This window comes from Dysidea avara, chromosome 1, assembly GCF_963678975.1.
Source record: "Dysidea avara chromosome 1, odDysAvar1.4, whole genome shotgun sequence".
NCBI classification, from domain to species: Eukaryota; Metazoa; Porifera; class Demospongiae; order Dictyoceratida; family Dysideidae; genus Dysidea; species Dysidea avara.
Window position 1 is genome coordinate 55,666,853 of NC_089272.1, and position 22,821 is coordinate 55,689,673.

A 22,821-nucleotide genomic window follows, 5' to 3' on the forward strand; every position below is an offset into this window, starting at 1 on the left:
AAACACTTCGCGAAGCGATCGACTAATTGCGTGGGCGGCCGATCAATATACACAGCTTGTTACAGCCTTACAACTAAATATTTCGCGAATAAACAAGCCTGAAGGGTTACAAAACAGTTAAATAAACTTGGTAGCAATCTTACTAGTTATCTTACAATATCGCGATAGTAAGCAGTGGCGGATTTAGGTGGGTTTCAAGGTTTCCACGGAATGCGCCTTGATCGAAATACTCTAATACAGCAGTCACAGTAGCTATTAAAGTAGTGTGTAGCAAGTTATTTATGTACTATCAATAGGCTGTAATCATTTGTTGTTTTTTTTTGGTCTCACCTTACCAAACCAGACAATGTAGTGCAAACTTCTGCGTCTCATGTCAGTGTATATCTCCACCTTCTAAACTGGAAACCCCTTTATTAATTCCTAGATCCGCCACTGGTAAGCTGTAATTCACGCAGGGGTTGGCTTTTTTTCAGCATTTGTCCCGCTTTACTTTAGGATACTAAACTCAACGATTTTCGCTTAGGTTTCCTGGGCTAGTGGTGAAGCACCTCGTACAGGCTCTAGTTTCGCGTGGCCAGACCGCTTTTTTCTCTTTGTCATTGGGTAGGGAGAAAAAAGGGTCTGGAACAGTCCGAATCCCACACTCGTCTTGGCACTCCCCGGTTAATTCGGGGTGTAACCAAAGAAACGTGATGCGTTTTCAAATAGTAGCCGCTTGCGTCAATCAATTTCAAGCGCGTATTTATAAACCTATCAGCATTTAAAGCTGCCTTTGAGGCGATAATAGATTGAATCGAATGTTAAATGTTTAGGTAAGCTAAGTCTTTGTTTATTGTTGTGCTGCGGCATTCTTATTACAATGGAGTTTAAGCGCATGGGTTGCATACTTGTGACGTAGTCTCGCGTGCCAGATGGTTTGTGTGGGGGCGGCAAATAAACCGTCTGGTCACTGTTACACACTTTCCGTGAACTCACTGGAATGCAATTAGATTACATCACGGCATTGTTTTGCGCCAAGGATGATGCAATAATCGTTCCAATCACCTCTTTGGGCAGACTAAGACAATAATTGTACTGGTAATGTCCTGGTGACGTATTCGAAACATTGCTGAACGTCTTTCTCGACAATTTTGTCGTTTCACAAATCCGTAGCGAACCACGATCGTTCTTATACGAACGCTTTTAAGAGCCCTGTACTAGGGAAACAAAGATCCTAAGCCCACGGCGTTGTAAAACTTTCGAAAAAGTGATCTGTAGCCGAGATTCAGTTCTTTATTACACTAAGAATTTGAATTATTAGTGGTTGTTTCGTCAGAGTGCGCGAAGCGATCTGATTGGCTCTGCCAACATTCCGGCAGTGGTCCCGCAATGTGTGCAACAGTGACCAGACGGTTTATTTGCCGCCCCCACACAAACCGTCTGGCACGCGAGACTACTTGTGACGTAGCCTCGTGACGTGTCAAGACGATCGTGGGATTCGAACTGTTCCAGAATCTTTTTTCTCCCTACCCAATGACAAAGAGAAAAAAAGCGGTCTGGCCACGCGAGACTATACAGGCTCTGCCTTCTGTGCAAACCCTCCAGTGCCCAACTGGTAGACTTGATAATAATAATAATTATCATATCGCGAAAATGATTTTTTGATCGCGAGCATTGAACTATCGATATTATCGCTCAGCAGGGGCGGCGGAGACGGGGAGATAAGGGGGACTACAGCCCCTCCCAAACATATTATGGAGGGGCTTAGCCCCCCTTAAATACTTGTAGTTGGTATACTGAGCTTCAGTTATAAAAGATCGATATACTCTAATAGAACAGTCAACCTAACATTGAATTTTAATAGAACAGTCACCACACAACAGTCAAGCCATATACTGTGATAACTGTCTGAAATTCAATCTCAGAGGGTTTAATTTTCAAAATTTTCCTGTGGGAGGTATGCCCCCAGACCCCCTAGGTTTGCATGCTTCACATGCTTGTGTACTTTGCTCACTAAGTAAGATGTACCTCTATAGCTTCCCAGCCATGCAGCCCCCTGAAATAAAGTCCCCTCCTCCGCCACTGTCACTCAGCCCTACTTTAAATACAGTGTGTGTATCATTGTTGTTACCTGAGAAGCTGTTAACTGTTTAAGGTTGGTACAAAACATGTCAAATGGGCATGACTGCAAGTAGCTAGTATTCGTGAGTGCTCGATTGTTAACTCTAGAAAGTACTTGAATACTAAAAATCTATCATTTCAGCCCTACTACGTACTTTGTCTTACGTCAAATATGCTTGCTCTTTTGCTGACACACACGCACAAACATTCATATACTACACACACACACCCACATTTTAGCTTTTTCTTAGGAAATTCAGAGTCCTCACTTCTCTTAGCAGTATTTTCTTCCTTAGAAGATGAGACACTACTACCTGTGTTGTGCATTTTTGAATTCTTTGATGAGGAATGTAACACTGGTGCAGTAATTTGAGCTTTTTCTGCTTCTCGAGATGCCATGCATGCTTTATGATGCACTGGTGGACTCAGCTTTATCCCTCATTAAAACAGACTTTCTGGAGTAAGTGTCTTGGATTCTTCTCTCAGTGAAAACCCTTTAAAATGATACTGTATCAGCCTGAATGTGTGAGACAAGGCAAAGTAAATACATAAATAATTGCACACTACACTTGACATACTGTAAGTACAGTAGCAACATATACATGAGGTGTTCTCAATCCATTTACAGCCAACTTTACAGTAGCATGTGTGCTTTTGACAACTGTTGCATGTAGCTTACATTATGTATACAGATTGTAAACATAACACAAATGGAACATCTCAAGTCATGTATAGTACATGGAACATGAGTATCTGAACCACCTGGTGGCCATCTTGCATTCAGATATGTAATTGTAAGAGTTCATAATTCTGAAGTTGTGCATGCAAAATCATCATAAAACAATTTGTATTTATAATGAAAATTTTGAAGCTGTCTGGGCACATGAGCTATTTGTCACACACAAGTAGTTTCTTGTGATGATGTTCTTGTGTCCACACAGATTGTGTAAACAATAACAAACTAACCATTAATTGGGTGGGAACACTAGCTAACTACAAGTCCAACTATTAAACTACTACTAGCCATACAATAACATCATAGGCTAGAGGCACAAGGCTAACTGTATCAACATCTGTTAATTACAGTGTACGTGGAAGCCTCTAAGATGGACACCACTGGGGAATTTATTTGTCCTTTATGAAGAAGTGTCCTTAGTTGAGGGGTGTACAAACTACTGGTACTGTTAATTTGGAAACTGGAAAACATAATGTTTTCCCCAATTTAGGGGTGTCTGGGGCTCCACTACATATGAGATGTACCATAGAATCCTGGCATGATCATGCAGCAGGCTGCACTCTCTTAATACTTTAAGCGCACCTCATATAAGTTAGCGCCTCTACTTTTTTAAAGGTGTAGACGAAATGCGATACTGTGCGTATCCTCGACCATGTATGGTGCAGAAATCCTGGTGCGTCTCTTACTGAAGTCTTAGCGGTGATGGAACGCAGATATTGTTTAGCCTCACTTCGTTGAGGTAAGTACACCAGCCATTCCCCACTTTGGTGGGTATAGTATCTATGCAGCGTGAACGGTGATCGCAGGCAGGGGTAGAATGTGTTTATCTGCACCAGCATTGACCGGTGAGGAAACCTGGAGACGGTAATCGTATGGATCACGTGATGGGTAGAGGAGATATTAATGAAGACTGCCCCCTGGTGAAGGGGACAAGACTGGAAATGAGGTTATTTGTCTAGTCAATGTAGTGCAATGGCTCAATGGATGAGAAGTATAATAAAGGTACAGTATATGGTACGTACAAACCTACACAATACACACTATCATGTGTATAACTATCTGCTCTACTGTATACACAGGATAGATCTAACAAACTCCTCAACAGGGTCCATTACCACTGATAATTATTAAGAGTAGATGGGATCCTGTAGTGTTGAGTATATTATGTATACTAGCACAACACTTAGTATTTGTGACCTGCTGAGTGAAAACTGGTGTTTTCACAAAATTCTGTGTTGCCATAGAAATACACTGGGTATAAATAAATGCGTGTGCTACATGAAAAATTTATGCACGCTTTAACTGCATTCCTACACACTGAAAATAAGCTCAAATCAATAGAACCTATGTACCACTAGATTCACCTGTTTATGGAGAGTAAGAAAATCTTTGTTTTGTGTTTGCAAAGAATACGTGAGTTATGGATGTTTATTTACAATGCAGTAAAAACAACGTTAATGGTTGTCATTTCTTAGTTGAAATGGTCTTCTTTGTCAACACGGAGGAGTACAGGGAGTACTATACCTTGATTGATTTGCCAGTTCATGGTGCACAGATTGAACCAAGTCCCATCTTCATAGCTTGTTTCAATCATGAGTTGTGATCACTTATCTAAGCACCTGTAATTTATTTTCCATATTGTTGCTGTACTTATCACTGTTCCAACTGTCAAGCACTATAACTCCAATATCATTCATCATAAAAGGCTGAAACTTTGGCTGTCCACTCTTTTGTTACTATAGATTACAGAGATGCGGAATTTGAGGAATGTGTGAAAACAGTCGGTTTTTGCTCAGCAGGTCACATTAATGTACACACAACACATTACCTGTTTTCCCTGACCAAGTCACTGGTAATTACAAGTCACTGAAAATCTGAGCAGTTGGACGAGCGAAGTAGTATCACGAATGCTCACAAAGAGGTGGAGGGTGGTGGGGTGGGCAAGGGTTGGACCTCAAAATGGAGGCAGACCATGATTGTAGTCCAGCGACGAGATTACAGGGCTGTGCTGGCTCCTTAGTGGTTGATATGTAGCAAAATCCACAGAAAAACGCCTGGCCAACATATCAGGCTGTCCACCAGTAAACTACTTATTCTTGCCAAGCTAGGTCCTTCACACGAGTAGTTTGAGTGGTACTGAGTGTCAACACTACTAGTACGATAGTGTATTTATCCACTGGAGGTGTTAGTTTGATTTTGCCTGATGTGTGATTTGAATTGGTTTTGTAAAATCTGGTCACAAATATTGGCGAAACAAATATTTTGCAATTTGCTATGATATTGCAGTCAACAAAAAAATAATTTTTGGTGAAATGCTCTCACTGAAAAATTGGTGGTACATCATTGCATGCGAGGTTGTATGTGGTGTAAGGTGATAGAAGGGTGAAGCATGCATGTTGTACAATCCTTCTTGTGCTGAAATATTATCTTATGGATTTGGTCACTGCATGTATCTTGTCAGGTCATCCCAGTCTGATCCACTTTATTGAAGAATATCTGGGTCTTGTTTAGTCTGTATCCCCTCCTTTATGTGTGAATGGGTGGGTGTTGTTAGACTAGGTCCTCACAGTCCAGTTTCCTTTGTGGGTCACTCCTATTTATCCGGATCATGTATTTCTGTGTGTAGGTAATGTAGAGCCTCACCCACTTATCAATGGCTGTGTACAAATTCATGTCATTGTCTGCAAGCTTCCATGTAGCCATACCACTAATTGAATATGAGTTCTAGTCTCACAGAGCCACACCCATTTGATCATGGAACCACATTAATTTACTAGTAAGATGTGTATCCATGAAGCCACACTTGGTTTGTTGTAACTTACTTCAACAACTACTATCAAAAGCTTGGACACAGGGTAATGGAAATAATATTAAATTTGGCAGTTTGGTGATTAATCGCCAGTTTGTCAAATTTAGTTTACCACCAAATTTTGTTGTTATGTGATGAAGGAAAAGCAAGGAGCAGAGAACAGACACTAATTGGAACACCTAAAGACACATGTCACTAGTTAGTTTGTTATTGTGGAGGTGGTCACTGGTCATACACTACACTGTTTAGCCTCTAGCTTTACAATAAGGCAAGCAGACTAAAATTTCAGTAAGGATTATTTTGTAAATTCAGTATTTGTTCTTCTGTGACGATTTATTGTTTCTAATGCTATAGTATACGTAACACAAAGACTCTTCCACTCTTCCATAAAGGTCCTTTTTTTGGGCAAAAATTTGGGGCGGTGGGGAAGGGTGTCACCTGTGTAGGGGGGTCCGTATTATATAGTATACAATACATACTGTACTGTATGATACAGTAATTATTGAGGGGTCCAAAACTGGAAAAAAAATCTTGTACAAGATTTCATATTTTCAACTTTTTTCAAGATTTCAAAGATTTTTTAGCAAGATTTCAGATTTCACAACAAAACAAAATTATAAAATCTGCATGTATTGATCACGTGATCATTAGTATCCGGAGAAGTACGGAAATTTTTCACACAAACGTTTTCGTCTCTAGAAGCTATATAAAGTTGCTGATCCTTTATGGTGTACCAATTATAATCGCACATATACAGCAGTATGTGGGGAATATACAGCGATTTCAGATTTCATAATGAGCTGAGATTTCAACAAGACTTCGAAGAGGCTGTACGAGATTTCAAGGGAGTTTCAGACCCCTCGGTAATTATGGTCGATTAGGTTTACCTTGAGACTTTGATTGTGTGTCTGGTAACACAAACACAATTCTCTTGATGTAATTTGAATATGATTTATAGTGTCTATGTGTACAGAAAACAACAAAGGTTACACAACTACAGGGTGTTGGGTCACTATATAGTGTATATTGAATTGTAAAGATACAGTATTGTATACCTGGAAATTTTTACAGTATGTATATTTCATGGTCATGACCTCAGTCAGAATTTTCTTGTTTTAAGTTTCACAGGTCTCGATTCGAAGATTTTTGTTTTCAACCACACAGCTGCAAATGGTCTGCACTGTTTTTTACTTCAAGCATCATACAGATACCTGAAGTGCTTCTGAACCATAGATAATTATTTACATGTGAATGAACCAAGTAGATGTAGCATGGTAGTGGCAATCTGTGTGTGAGGTATAGTCTAGTCTTGCAGTAGACCAGCTTCATTTGTGACCCACCCTCACCTTAATAATATCGGGAATGTGTGATACTGTTTGTAGGCTTATGTGGGATCCACATAATCTTACAACACTATCACATACCTGGAGCCACACTTCAGTGGAGTGAGTAGGACACACAAATTTTCACGTGATAAAATTTCACAGGTAGCTTTACTAACCATGAAGACCACGTACTGTGAAAATTTCTGGGTATAAGCAAGAGTTCATAATATATAATATTTAGGAGAGTTTCCAACGCTGTATTGCCACTTCAAAATGCACTTCAAAACAAATAATGTTATGCAATAGTCGTCATCACCAAAGGTGTTAACTTGCTTCAAGAGCTATAAGGGCCTTGAAGTGCTTGCAGGTCTTCGCTTTGGTATATCAATGCCTATCAACAAGTCTTTCATGGCGAAGCCATGTGTTGGAGTTTACTGAAATTATACTAAAATATTCAGATATATTACACAATGTTGCACAATTAATACACAGTGTGTTTTGAAGGGGCAATACAGGCGTTGGATACTCTCCTAAATATATATATACTAGCTGTAGTACCTGCCCTATCGTGCAGGGCAGTATGTACAATGACATGGAAATTAAATGAAATTACAGTTGGTAATATACTATTATAGATACTTTATAAAAGACTAAGGAAACAATGTGGTGTAAGGATTGCATGAATGCAATAATTGTGGAGAAGTGCACTCTTATTGGAATATTTTGTGACTTAAGTTGCTCAAATTCTACCATCAACCAAACATACCATGAATTATTGTATCTCCACTACAACGATTCTGTTGACAAAATATAACGGCTTTATAAAATATAACAGCATGGGCACAGAGTGGGGGCTAGCAAGAAACAATAATAAATGAAAACAAAAAATTTTAGTCATCCAACCCAAGACAGCTCATGGAAAAAACCTGCCAGCCTTTTCTTTTGTTTTGCTGCACAGGAAAAACCTAAAAATGCTCCACTCTGCTTTGTATGCATGTGTAGAAAGAGTTTAAATCATTGCTGCAAAGTCTATAAATAGCTCCCATTTTCACAACGTGCCCCACGTTGTGAAGAACAGTCTGCCACGGGACCGTGTCATTTCACTGTGTAGCTGCAGTCATCCCTCCTCCTAGCAAACCATCCAGGATATGCATAAAGACAAAAGAATAGAAAAGATAAATAGTTTCACACATACATAAATATACAAAGCAACTATCTGATACATTTTTTTTTACCATAATACCTTCCTTACCACCATCCACAGGTGCTGATCCACAATATCACAGAGCAGCAGTAGCAGCAGACAAACCTAACTAAGGTGCATGTGTTTGCCTATCTAAAAACCTCACTATAGACTACATTATGTGTTTTGCAATCCCAAAAGTGTCAATCTATCTTCTCAACCTACCCTAGATAGTGCCACATAAAGCATGCCGTGTGTGAAGCTTTCGTCCGTCAATTCTAATCCTACAGCCTTAAAAGTTTGGCCCTCGCTTTTGTTAATGGTCATGGCAAAGCAAAGTGCAATTGGAAATTGAAGCCGTCTAAATTCAAAAGGCAAAACCCAGTTACTCGGAATGAGAGGAATGCGTGGTATTATAATATCGTGTCCTGCATATCTACCGTGAGAAATCTTGGCCTCTACTGTGTTATCCGACAGTTTAGTAACTACACACCTAGTGCCATTAGTAACCCTTGTAGGATCTAGAGAGCGTAGAATAATAATAGGAGCGCCTACTTTAAGTAAGAGAAGATGCTAAGGTAGTCCAGATACCTCTAAAGAGTTCAAGAATTCTGTTGGAAAGTGAACAGCCTGATATTCATCAGGTATGGTGTCCAAGGACCTGTAGTCACAGCAGTCACCAGGTAACTGCTCCACCAGAGTCATGTTGATGGAATGAGTGGTCTTGTTAAGAGGAGCAAGAATGCAGCGTTCAGAAAGCCAAGCCAAGTCCCTAAAGTTAGAGAGCAAATCTGCTGGAAACCAGTTCCTCCTTGCTATCCACAAAGGTTCCCATGGTGTCAGGTAGCTGGACAACATCAGGTAGAGTGTCAATAGGAAACTTCCCATCTCCAATGGCCAATAGTTCTTCACTGAATTGTCCAGCTGCCACATCCCCACACAGGTGCACTCTCATGTTAGTGTGTAGTTGTTTAACCACCACACTGTCCCACAGATGAGATCGCTTGAGGCAAGCATCGGTAGGATCACCCTACAACCAACATTCCTGGGGTCACCATCCCCATCTACCATTGCATCCCGCAAATCCTGGTAGCAATCAGCACGTAGTGCCTTTTGCTCACGCCTGAGAAACTGTAAGCGCTCAGTTTCAATCTTACAGTAGGCGTCAACCAGGAATTGCTGGAAAAGTCTTTTAGCCTTAAGCAATACAGGCACTTGCTGCCTGACCATGATGTGGTAGCGGCAATACACCATGGCTCTCAATTTCCTACCATTAGCCAATTTCAGGTTGATGTGCCATCCATCAGTGCCATAAGAAAAGAGTAAAGGATACTGTAAAGGATCATACCCCCTATGAAGTTCAGAAATGCGCTGCAAAGACCCATCCCTATAGTGCAAAACTATGTCCCTATTATTTACATTATCATTAGGCATTAGCACTCCTACCTCGTCACACATCGGGCTATTGTACCTCCTAGCATGCTCTCCTACAGGCCGTTTGTTCTCATTAATCACTACCCTAATATTTGCTGGCTCATCATGCTGCTCAAATATTTCTTTAGTTACCTTAATAAGTTGAACATAGTGATTATCGTCATGCAAAAGCTCAGTAATACCCCTAACTATGTCAAGCCTTAACCCATCAACTATCCCACATCTTGTAGCTACTTCAGTTTGCTGGTTGTCGATAAAATAAATAAATTTAGGAGACTCACCTGTTGATGGAACTAAACTACCTATACGATGATAGACTTGACCCTGTACTCTAAAAGAAGGATTGAAGCCAGCCATAGTTATCTCGTTACAGCCAAAGCTTGTCATTTGAAATGCACTATTATACTTACGTATGCTAGCTAGAAAATGTTTACCTGCTGTGTTTGTACCTTCATACAGGTGTCTCAAGAATGACTGGGGCTGTGGAAATGCCTCTAACTGGACATTACCCTTCAAGCAACAAAAGGGATTCGGTCTCCTGGGGAAATTTTAATGCGCCGCAGTGTGTGTATTCTACACTAAGTGTGCCTACATCTGTAGTGTTGAAGAAGTTGTGTGGCTGATAGTTAAGCCCCCTAAAGCTTGGGTGTGTGCTTGCACGTACTGTACCTGTTGTTTGCGTGCTGTGTTAGCCTGCTGCTCCAGAGCTCTGTAGAGTGGATCAGCTCGAGCTTGTTGATGGGAAGCTGTATCTTGTTGTTGCTCCTCCCTCCTTGTTACTGGGTCTTCACGCGAAAGTCGACGGGCAGCTGTATCACGCTGCTGTTCTTCTCTGGCCGGGTCCGCACGCGCAAGTCGACGGGCAGCTGCATCGTGGATCCGTTCCTGTGATCTTCTTTCTTCGTCCTGGCGGGCCACACGATGGGCTTCTGCGTCACGTTGTCGTCGTCTCTGTTGTGAGTCCAGTTCACACCTAGCACTGGATGAGGTGGTAGTTCCAGTTGAAGCCTCCTGGCGGCGCAGTATTTGTCGTTCTGCTTCTTCCCGTCTCTTCTCTGGATCCAATCTTTGGTTCTGCTTGCGTCTCTTTGCTTGAAACGCACAAAAAGTAGACGATCGTTTTCGCTTAGGCGGCATGCTCGGGCATGCTTACACAGCACATCAAATGAATTTGAATTAGAAATATCACGTGTGTACAGTTGGCAAAAACACATGCAGCACAGTGCGAAAAAAGGTGTACTGAAAAGGTGCCCAAAACGAAAAAAAAATTAACACCAGCTGGACTCGAACCCACAACCTCGCGCACGTAAGGCAGGAACCTAAACCATTAACCTATCTACTTCACCACATTGTTACAGCAATATTTTAGTATTATAAAGACTTGTACAAATGGACTGAGATAGGTGTTTACTTGCGGTTTGCATGCGGTTTATAGAAAGAATTCAAGCGAATTTTAGTCTACACACCTGCCTTCAACGGCCCCTAGACGACTAACGATAGCTCGCACGAACTTTTCGAAAGCGTCATTGTTGAGCTCAATAATCAGCGCTTCCGTGACGCCAAAGACACTTCCAAACGCGCAGCGGTTCGAGAGTACAATGCGTGACATCAAATGGAATGCAGACAGACAGACAGACGGCTTTTCACTCTTAGCGGTTCGAGAGTACAATGCGTGACATCAAATGGAATGCAGACAGACAGACAGACGGCTTTTCACTCTTATAATATAGATATGAACTCTTGGTATAAGGTATATTCTTGTACTGTTGACTGTCCTCACGGAAACCACAGCAATTTTAACATCCCATCACATTAAATTTATTGTTCAAAACAAATATTGCAAACAAGACAAGTGCTACTGTATAGCCTAAATATTTCGAGGGGAAAAAGTTTCTCTGATTTCATGGTTTTGGGTATAACAGAAAAAATTTTACCCTTGAAATATTTAGACCTCCATTTAGTCTAATACATTTTAGGAGTGTTTGTAAATCCGTGAAAATTTAATTTTTAGCAACATTGCTTAACCTTGAAATATTTAGTCTATACAGTACTTGGAAGTAACATCATACGTTATAGTCAGTGTAATTTGAGTACATATTATCAGTGTGGTGTGAAACTTAGCCACAAACCTCCCCACAAACCTCCTTAGCATTGTGGTTGCTGTCTCATTTGACCATATTTAGTATTGTTTACCTTAAGTTGTGAAAGGGGAACCAAACAATGCATGGGTGTGACCAAACATTGTTACCCTATACAAACCACTTGTGCATTCAATTCGTACAATTATTATACTTGAGGGATATTATTCTCTACTGTGTTGGAATATACACTCTATGGTAGAGTACTAAGTTTGTTCTTTCTTCAAAAGTACAATCAGTCCTGCGGTGTATACTGCTAAAATCAAGTACAGTAGATTGTGAAAATTTTGGGGTGATCGCACTGTGACAACCTCCTTAAATTTCAGTTGATCCCAAAGTGTCTATTATATAGATGTTTCAGTGAATAGAGTGTTTGTGTTAGTGTACATGATCCTGAGTGTATACACTATTGGTGTGTGTTCATGTGTCTGCTCTTAAAGTGTTACTTGTGTAGATACGTACGTATACACTGTAGGGAGTAGTTTAAAATATTGTCCATCATGTGTATTATTTGTCCTGTGAATTTCTTCCCTGTAGTTACAAAAGTCAGTCAGTCCAGATGTCACCAAGTCAAATTTGGTTGTAGTATTTGCTACACTTCTGAAGGACCCTGAGGCAAAAAGGAGCTTCTATATGTGAGGTCAGTTCTATGATTGTTTTGTGAGAGTGAAGTTTAATTTTGCTATGATGCTGTTTTGTGGGTAAGCAAAACAGCTGTGATTATTAAAGCACATGACTTTATGCTTTGATGTTTGCTCTTTGTTGTGAATAATAAGTGTCCATTTATTTTAGTGTGCACACGCTTAGATTAGACCCCTGAAATCCAAATACCTCACTAACAAGAACACTATTCCCTCACTCCTGTATTGTATGGTAATAAATTTGTATGTGTTGTATTGCAGGGTTCTGTGAGAACGTGATTATACAGAGTCAATCTTGACCTACATACCTCATGCCACATGTATACGTATGTACTTCGATGTCAGCAAGTTAGCCGTCACCTTTGTGATTATGGTAGCCATCAAAGTAGAGATTATTGATGGAGTTAAAGGATTTCTGCTGTCTATTATTGTCAGGTTAGTAGACATGATAAAGTATTAAATGTTGATGACAACCTTTCAATTCTGTGTAGTTGGCTGACTATTTACTCTATTTGTTCTTGACCCATTATGTTGTTCTTGAGGCCACCCTTCTGTTGTCACCTAAATACTTCACTGTTGTTTCATTTCAACATTACAGTCGCCATTTTAAGCTGTAGTTCTCCATATATTTATTCCATTTACTAAAGCCAAATTGAACTGCAGGATTACAACTATTTATACTGGTAAGCAGAGCGAGCTAGATCAAACTAGACCCACATCCCTAGCAGGTCCATTCCAGAGTGGCTTGATGTGGTACACATTTACACTAACTTCGAAATCTCTCTAAATCAAGATAGTTCGAACTAGATGGCTAGCATAAACAGGTTGTATGAGTCGTAAAATACCTTAGCTATCTTTAGAACCTATACTGCAATTATGCTGTGGTATTTGTACAGAGGTGGTCTTGTTAAAAGATGTTTTTAACAGGTAATTGCCACTATGCGAGGGCTTTAGCTCTACATAATGATTTGACTGCTTCTGTTTAGCATTTTCATTTCCACTGTTTCCAATTTCCCTATATGCTTGTTTATTAAGTGCGTAACATGTAGAAAACGTGCATGTGATATCAAACATTTGAAGGAGCAGATTGTGTATCCATGTTAAATACCCATAGCAGAAGGTGTCATACTAGAATGTTCCATTCAAGTGAAGTGTAGTTACATGTAGTACATCTTTGAGATCTGTCAGTCTTTGTGCAGTGGTGGCCTTTGTAAGAAGGTGGTCTATAAGAGGTGGCCATTATGCAAGTGTGTAATCTAAGGTACATTTATATGATGGTTTGACCATTTCCGGTTCCCATTTCTACTAAGTTAAAATTTTTGTATCATCTATATAGCAGTTAGCAAAACTGCTTATAACCTGTTAGTCTTGTATACAGCATATCCAACTTTGGATAGTAATTGTCTTGCCGTTTATTTATTAATTGTTATATCATGTTGTGTTTACAATGTTGTTTGTAGGTGTGTGTACTAGTTGTGTTTGACCAGGATGTGATGGAGATGAGACACGCCCGACTAAATGAGACAAATTATGTGCGCATCAGTGATCAGTCAAGGTATTAGTGCTTGCATGTGTGTGTGTGTTTGTACAGACTATTGTCACTAATGATTTCTTTTGTTTGTGGCCATTGAGGTATGTACCTTATAAATATTTGAAAAGTGTTTGTTCATCTTTTGTTGGTTGATTTTCCAGAGGGCTCCATTCCTTTGTATGGCTGCAACCAACACAAAGTTGAGGATTAAAACTGACACCCGGTTATTGTTGAATTTCCTTGAAACTTTATCTACAGTATATCTGATTGTTAAAATGGGAAACTGGTGGTAACTGGGGGAGCACAGTCCACCTACTTAACTCATTTAATGGTGACCTGCACATGGGACTGGACCAATTATCCATTTACAGTGTATATACCTAGCCTATACACCATCATATTTGCCTGTTCGTGGAGAATAACATGGTTCATTTGTATCTCTTGCTACATATTAACCTTTAAAGCCACAAACAAAAGTTGTTATATTACATGTATCACATTTGTTATGTGTTCCAGGTATTTGTGTGATGTATTACGTTTCAGTGTTGATAAGCTGTTGTCATGTATATCCTGTTTGACTGTAGGCCTGATGTACATGTGGTCACTACCAATGACAGACTGCTACTACACAATTCTGGAGGGGAACTTTATCATGCAGTCAGCAGCTGAACGTTTTTGGTGGTTGGAGCCATTAGATAATAATGGTAAGAGGTAGTAAACATATTGTGTCAGTGCGAAATGGGAGTACATGGTGATACCAAAGTTACATATTAAATGATATGCTAATACACTTGATTGTACTGGAAGTATGTATGATATTTGAGTCAGTCAGAAAAAACCGGTCTTACTGCCTATTCAAGAAATGTCAGTTTTTAGTATTTAGTATATTGTGGCTTGCTGATGGTTGATGCTATGTGTACCAAATTTTCACACTTTTTATACCAATTCCTTACCTTCCAGAGCATCCACTGGCAAGTAGCCAACAGCTAAGTTTTCCGCCATTTTAGATAGTTTTTAAACCGTGGTTGACTGTATCAGTTGGGCTCCAAAGGAGGGAGGGAGGCAGGGCCCAGAAGGAGGTCAAGAAGCTGTTTTTAAAAATTGGAAGGAAGGCTTAGGGATGACTTAGGTCAAGTTATGGTCCATTCAGGTCTCAAAACTGGCTTATTTGAAAGGAAATTCACAGCAGAGGTCTTTATTCAACACTACGGAGCTACAACCATGACCAGAGCTCCATTAAGGCCCTACACTGCATGTACAGATTGCCACAGGGCCTGGGAAAAACAGCTATCAAAATTGCAGACCTAGATGATTTTGATAGTGAAATTAGATAGCTTATTCATGTAGCATTGTGTTCTTGGTGAAAAATCGAATCTGCTACATGGGCAATAAGACCGGTTTTCGCAGACCCAGTCACATATCATATGTGTCTTTCTTTACATTATCATAACATAAGTTAACTCCCAATATCTTTCTGTACAAAGTATCCCAACTATTGCCACAATTTTTATTTTGTGACATATTTGTGGAGAAGGCTCATATAATGACACCTGTATGTTACAATTCTATACCACACACATGTGTGTGTTTTCCGATCTCATTTTGACTACGCTTAATGCCATATACCACTCAGGCTAAAAACATGTATACAGACACACAACCCCACATAAGCAAAGCAAAAAAGCAAGGCCTATGGCAGCCATACGAAGCACAGCTATTGCCACCCAGCGAACCAGCACTGGGATGCCTGTGCACCACTCAGGCGCTTGAGCCTTGTGCAGGCAAATCCTCCTGAGGCAGGGCTAGTAAAGCACTGTCCAGGTCTCACGGAGAGAGGTTGCGGAACTTAAAGTTCCACAGCAACCACAACACCGCTAAGCGAGACAAGGACAATTGGCTCCCCAGGTACCCATTGATGTTACAGCTGGGTGGGTACCTCCCCAGTTGACACAGGCCAACAGGTTCCCATTATCAGCTGGGTAGACTGGAGCAATGTGAATAAAGTTTCTTGCTCAAGGAAACAACAACAGCATAACTGGGAATCGAACTTGGGACCTTTTGATCACCAGGCAGATGCCCTAACTACTTGGTCATGCTGCCCCCCCCCCCACACACACACACACACACACACACATGCACGCACACTCTAGCAAGTGCACACGTACAATTAGAGTTGCACCGATGATCAAATTGGTAACCAGTGTCCATGCGTGCGTGCGTGTGTGTGTGTGTGTGTGTGGCAGCTATTCAATGGTGTCCAGTTAATGTTGTTGTTTTCAAGTAGCTTTCTGTCCCAACAGTTGTTACCTGGTGTTAACTGTGGAAGCAAATGTTAACTGTCCATGTCTTACATAACGGATGAGGTTCAAGTGGGACTTTTTGGGTGCCCACACCTTCACCCATGAGACATGGTACAGTCTCCTGGTGGGCACTTGTCCTGCCCCCAGGAGGACTTGCCCTGCCCCTAGGAGGACTTGCCCAGACTAACTCATAGCAACTGAGCTGTGCACAAGTGGTTCAGTATTTCACTAGGTAGGCGTGACCATGTGTGCATGACAGCCAAAGGATTTGCTTTGCTTTTGAGTGTGTGCATGAGTATTATTGTTAGTAATAATAATTTATCATGTTATACTAATTGTTTGTGTACATAACTACATGTTCTAATTAACCCCACCCACTCATATTCCACAGGTCAATGCTACTATGGTTCATGTCATGTGTTAAGGTCACCTCAGGCATCACAATCAGATTTTGCAGTATAGTCTCACATGATCACATCTACCCTTTATGAACGAATTGTTAATTTTGTTGCATTTATTTTGTATTAATTTTTTGATTGTCACTGTGTTGCTACTTTTTAGTGTATATCAGTTTGGATGTGTATTGGTCAGTCTACTATTGTGTTATTATAGACACTGTAACATGTAGAAGTCACACTACAGGGACTTAGCTGTACCGTATGCAGTGTCGTTGCATTGCTGCATGAATTTGTGCAAAGGCAGCGTCTACAACGCATGCGCGTAGTTTCACATCCTGTAGGAGGGACCAAGATGTCTCGTGCTTAGGCTACGCCCACCTCGTTGTTGGAAATCCTCAATCGGCTACCTTGTTACAAGCGTTACGTTCGTCTACTAGTCTAGCCTCACTATTTGGTGAAAGTTGGGAATTTATAGAAAGGTCTGTTATCCTTCATAATATATAGCGTATGTGGTGCCAGTGGTGTACATATATTACGAAACATTTTGAGTCTGATAATGCATGTGCGGGTAACTAGATTATGTGTTTGTATATTTGTGTACGTCTCAAGTAGCTAATACCATTGAAGGCGGCTGAATGAACTGAAGTCGCGCGTGCACTCACACCCTTACAGTTGGGCGGGGCAGCCGCCACTTTTAAGTATAATAAGCCCAGCCTGATCTGTGGGCTCATGATGGTGACATTACTGTGTGTGGAGTACATTTCAACGTGTACAATTATGTAGCTACAGTTAGTTATGATGCTTATTATACTCCTTGTATGGTAATGATTCGCTAGCTACATTGTGGCGGTAATCAGACAGTTGTAACATGTGCTGCAACTGTAAGGCCACTCCAAACTGTTTCCTGTCCACCACCACATCTGTTTACTGCCAGTTCCAAAAGTTCCATTATTGTGTATTCTACTAAAGGTCGAGTACCACCAGATACTCTCAGAACTTGATCAGCTAAATATCACTAACTAACTATTGCGTCCTGAGTCATTACCATCAATTTTCTGCTATGAACACTTGCTATGTACTCCGTTTTGTTTATAAGAATTTGTCCATAACCAAGTCCTCAGTGAGACAAATGCTGGATGGTGCTCAAAGATATGCATTGTGGCATCCCAGAGGATTTTTAAGGCAATAAACTGCAGGGAGTGGCTGTGCCCTAGTTAGTACTTATGCAATTATTGTAGTTTTAATTTTAGATGCATTGATATGTAGTTATAGAACTTTGTGTGGGCGTGATCAAAGGATAAGGTGTACTTTAAATTACACTTTACACTGGCAAACAGTGCCGCTTATTGCCCGCAAAGAGTGCTTTATTGTATGAAATTATGAATAAAGCACTCTCAAATCACCAACTACGGTGTAAATCACCAACTACAGTGTAAATCACCAACTACGGTGTTTTCCTTTTATCACAAGGTATAGAGCGGTTGCCTGCGACGTCACAGGTGCGGCGTTCAACTGAAATGTGTGACAAAACGTGTAGCATTTGTACAGCCAGGTGCTGGGAAAATTGCGTGTTTCATTTTCCTGTTATTGTAGAGTGACTAACAGCCAAACTACGTCGGTGTTGATAATCGTCTGTTATCAGATACTAACATACTAGAGTAGTGAAAGTATAGCTAGCCGGTCTGCTTTGTGGCTACATGGCGAAAATAGTGTGTGTTCGCCCACGCATTTTCGAAACAGGTTCACCCGTAAGTTGAAATTGCGAGGCTAAACTGCTTTCTTTCTTCATAATTGTGTCAGAAAAACTCTAGATCTTTTAACACATTGGTAAACGTGAATAGGCATCTTGCTTCGTGAGCGTACTAGTAAAAAGCGTAATTTTATCGTAATTTTAGAAACCAGACCAGCTACACTCTCGTCCTTCTAGTATATTAATACCTTATAATAGGTGAATGTAATACTGTAGTATCTAAGCTATCCATACTTGCATTGTGGTAGTAGAATCGAATACGCAATTTTCATGCATTGTGGCAATGGATTCTTGCCACACGTTTTTCTAAGCGCGTCTAAAGTAATTATTTGTGCAACCGCTCTATACCATTTTATGAATGTGCATGTACATCAGTCAGCTATGTTAACCACATATTGAGGTCATTTGTTGAATGCTAAGTAGAACGTATCAATTCTGCCAATGGAAACCTTTATTTATAGCAATCCTGCGTCATGCGTCATTCTAGCACCACAGAGAGTGGTGCTTTATTGACAACGTAAGGTGTCACTCCAGCCAATATGAGTTCAACCACTGGATTGCTTTTAAGACGTAATACCTAAATGCTTAGATGATGGGTGGGAGAAGGAAAGGAAAGCTGTATTGTGCTATCATGAATTGACACCTTATGTTGTTAGTGAAAAGAACTGGGACACAACAGAGGACAAAGAGAAGTCTATGATGCATGCATTGTACACAGACTACATAATGTGGTTGAGGAAAAGGCATGTATGAAGCGACGTTGAACAGTGAAGAAGTCAAGCCTGTGGCCTCCAGTTATGCTTGGTTGGAGACATACAGTAGTTAGACAGTCAGTTAGTCAGTCAGTCAGCATAAAATTCTGCTAAAAATAGAATTTCATAGAAATTTTGTTGGAAGAATTTAGGGTCACTCTGAAGATGTTTACGGGCTTGGCTATGCCTGACCAATTCTGTCACGCTGTTATAAAGGAAAGGTGAGTTGGGTGGTAAACCACCATAATCCATAAAAGTGTAAGTGACCAATTATTGAACAAGGTTTATATTTTACTCATATTTTACTCAATAAATACCTCTAGGAAAGTACCTGGAGGTAACACCTTTCTTGTAGAATACCTCATGTAAGCTTGAGCAATAGTATCGATTAGTGTCCGTGTTATGAGTGGATTCTGCATTTCATATAATGCGAATTATTGAACACCGGTACTTAATATCGAATGCCCATTAATTTCCGATGATCAATTATCAAATGTTTTGCACCTTTTCTACTCTGGTAGCCTCAGTAGCCTTACTACACACTCTTAATTATTATATCAACGTCTTAACTGAAGTACCATAATACTGTAACTGAAGTATAGTTTTGATACAAGCATGCACTTGTGAGTTACAATAGCAAATCGTTTAGTGTTAAATGCATATAGTAAAAAAAAAAATCAGCACATAATGAACAATAACACAGTTTTATCATCTTTCTTTACAACAACTTCTTCTGTACGGTCTTCGTGGATACATCTTTCACTCAGGAGAACTTTAAACAGTCGGCCAATTCTGCCGCCAAAGTCACGCTTGAGTTGTAGATCTTTCACAGCGATTCCTGTGTTCTTTTTCTTCATTTCATCATTGGTGGTGATGAGTATATCAAGACTGTTGTGATGTCCATGCATAAACTCTAAAGGATGGAAAGCTGATTAAGAATAGGCTACACTATTGGAATTCTCCATATAAATACTTCACAAGTGTGCAGAATAATATAGTAAACTTCTGAATACGTTACATGATTTTAATGTTCAATAATAGTCACTTATGCTATACAGTTATTATACATTGAAGCATCTCAATCAACTTTTCCACCCAAATTTAGACTTTCCTAGCTATAATTATTATTTCTGTAGGGTTATAACTATACAATACTTATGAACAGTACAAAACAGTTTTTATATACTGTAAACAAACAAATCTCAAAGTGAGGTAAATCTGCACTTTGGGAAAATTTTCTTTTAAGGCTACTTTTGGTTACAATATATATACTGATCCTGTTATTTTCATGCTCAACCCTACTCTTAGAAATACAATTTCAGTGAGATCTTGTGAGGAGGACTACTCCCGACTGAGGAGAGTTGGGGGGCTTCACACCTATAACCATCTCTTATGGAAATGTTGTTTATAGTGTATAAATTATGCTCCAAAATGCTGAAGTATTTTTACCTTGCCATTTTATCCAAAATTTATTCAGGCGTCATTCCCACATGAAACATATATTAGCTAGCTAGCTTATGAGCATCTCCAAAAACCCATCTTATGTGATATTGCAAACTGAGGTCAAGTGTTGGCCACATAAGTCCCTTGCTGTGGTTACATAGTATTTAACAGCAGATCAATATTATTGGTATATACATAGTGGAATAATATGGCCTCAATAGAAATCTGGAAAGATGATTCTGGCTGGTTTGGTCTGCCCAGCATCCAAACATGTGTATCGTATTAATATTATTATTGCTAGGGGAACTGATAAGATACGCTGTAATTCTTACCAATTTTAGCTCATCAACATGAACCCAACACTTCAAAGGGTTTTTATCCCAGTGCATGTTTACACTAATCATAAAGCAAATATTTGTTAATTCCTTGTTTCAGGTAACCCACCTGCATAGTTTTATTGCCTTGCCTTACCACCTAGACTAAAAGAACCTTCAATAGATGTATAGGGCTTCTTGATTTCAAAAACCACAGTGAGTTTTAAGGACAAAAAACATTAATTGCATGAATGAAAAAAAGAAGTGTGACTAGCTGCTAGGAAAATGCCAACAGCCAGTATGTGATGCTATTGCACCTGGACCAGTATTGGTTAAATGTTTCACAGTGCTACTGTTAAAGATCATAGATTAACAGATTTGCTGACAACTTTTCATCACTAAAACGTTGTGAAAATGTAATATTGCCAAGCCATAATGTATGATATGTATGTATGTGCTATATTTTAGTGTTATCATTACTGTCTCCACTTTCTGTACTTCTATAGCTGCCAGTAGACATGTCTGTCAGTAGCCAAGAACATTCCTTACAAGGTAATGGCAACATGTACATATAATTGAGAAAATAATGTACATACTTATATGAATGTACATTATTTATAGACACACAGTTACATGTGTGTGTCCAGGGAATCAAGTGCAGTTGCAAGATAGACAAGTGTATACCAGGGAACATGATATAGTGTGTCGTTAAAGGCGAAGCTTCAGACACATGACAAGCAAATGTTTATTAAACAGGAGCCTTGCATTATTACAATATAGCTTGCATGGGGACAGCCAGATCTTGTGCCTGGACATTGCTGAAAGCTAGCCACGCCCCTGAACCCATTAAGTTTGGCTTTGTACTTTTTATCCCTGGACACATCTGGTAATGGTATTTCATTAGTTGATGGTTTACATAATACTGACCAGAAGCCACATATAAACAAACATTGAGGTTGACACTAATTTGACAAGTACCAGATTAATTGTTTATAGATTGGTCCCATTACTCTTATTAGTTAAATTATGTCACTACTATAACTGCAATTTATTTGTTGTGACATTTATTCTAAAATACTGTGAAGGCCGTTATGTACGAGTGTATGGTAGTTTGGAAGTTGTAAATCAATAAAAAAATAATGTCATCATTTCTACTGATTTAATTGTTAACATCAACCAGCTGCATTATACATCTGAGTGACGTCCAGCAATAAGCGTATGTGCATTTTATTAGAACCATTGAAATTACAAACATCAGTAGAAACATCTGTGTTAGAATATACTCTGAAAACACTGAGGGAAAGGACCCAGGGTTCAAGTATTCTAATTATTTAGCACACTGTACTGCCACTGTAGGCAGTCTCGTCTCCAGCCACTTACAGATTTGACTATGCTAAAGTCAGCTAATGACATTAGTTAGTCATTATGTATATTAATTCTCTAACACACTTGCACTCATTTTTCATGCACAATTTTGTTTAATAGTTGGGAAGATGCACTTTGGAAAGGTACATCATTAATCTACATTGGAAGACAGATCCTTTCCTGAAAATTTGATGGTAATTTGTTTCTTATAAATTTCTGGTTTTTAAAACACCCTTTACTCCCAAATCAGGGCTGAATGAGATGGTCCAGTTGGAAGATAAGCCAACATTGTGCAACTATGAACAGCTGATTAGCTCAAACTACCCTGTATATTGCTTCCATACAATCACACGCTATCTATGAATGATCACATCCACATGTAAATTTTATAGATGTTGTCGGAAATGCATGACATGAGTAGTTACCAATAGTTTCTCAGCCTAACTAAAGCACAACTTACAAGTACCTTATAGCACTGTATAGTGTTCACATCATTTTGTGCAGTAAGTAGTGATTCTGGGATCTATATTAGTCCATGGTAGGAAGCTGTGCACCCATATAGCTATCATCTGGTGGCTATCTGGATGAGATTTTGAGTATAG

The 22,821-nt window shown here is 39.7% G+C and overlaps 1 protein-coding gene and 1 long non-coding RNA gene across 2 annotated transcripts in view; both read left to right on the top strand.

Moving 5' to 3' along the window:
• The first annotated feature begins 3,443 nt into the window (after positions 1-3,443).
• LOC136236581 (uncharacterized) lies at positions 3,444-16,827 on the top strand. Its single transcript, XR_010692184.1, has 7 exons — positions 3,444-3,575; positions 3,625-3,838; positions 12,263-12,365; positions 12,628-12,801; positions 13,827-13,921; positions 14,482-14,601; positions 16,589-16,827. It is a non-coding gene; the product is annotated as an uncharacterized lncRNA (long non-coding RNA).
• A 110-nt stretch (positions 16,828-16,937) lies between these two features.
• Positions 16,938-22,821, top strand: part of LOC136236479 (uncharacterized) — a 53,446-nt gene continuing 47,562 nt past the window's right edge. Inside the window, exons 1-2 of the mRNA XM_066026637.1 lie at positions 16,938-17,074; positions 21,361-21,406. Of these exons, the coding sequence (XP_065882709.1) occupies positions 21,373-21,406 (34 nt within the window). The 5' untranslated portion in view covers positions 16,938-17,074; positions 21,361-21,372. The remainder of the gene's footprint in view (positions 17,075-21,360; positions 21,407-22,821) is intronic.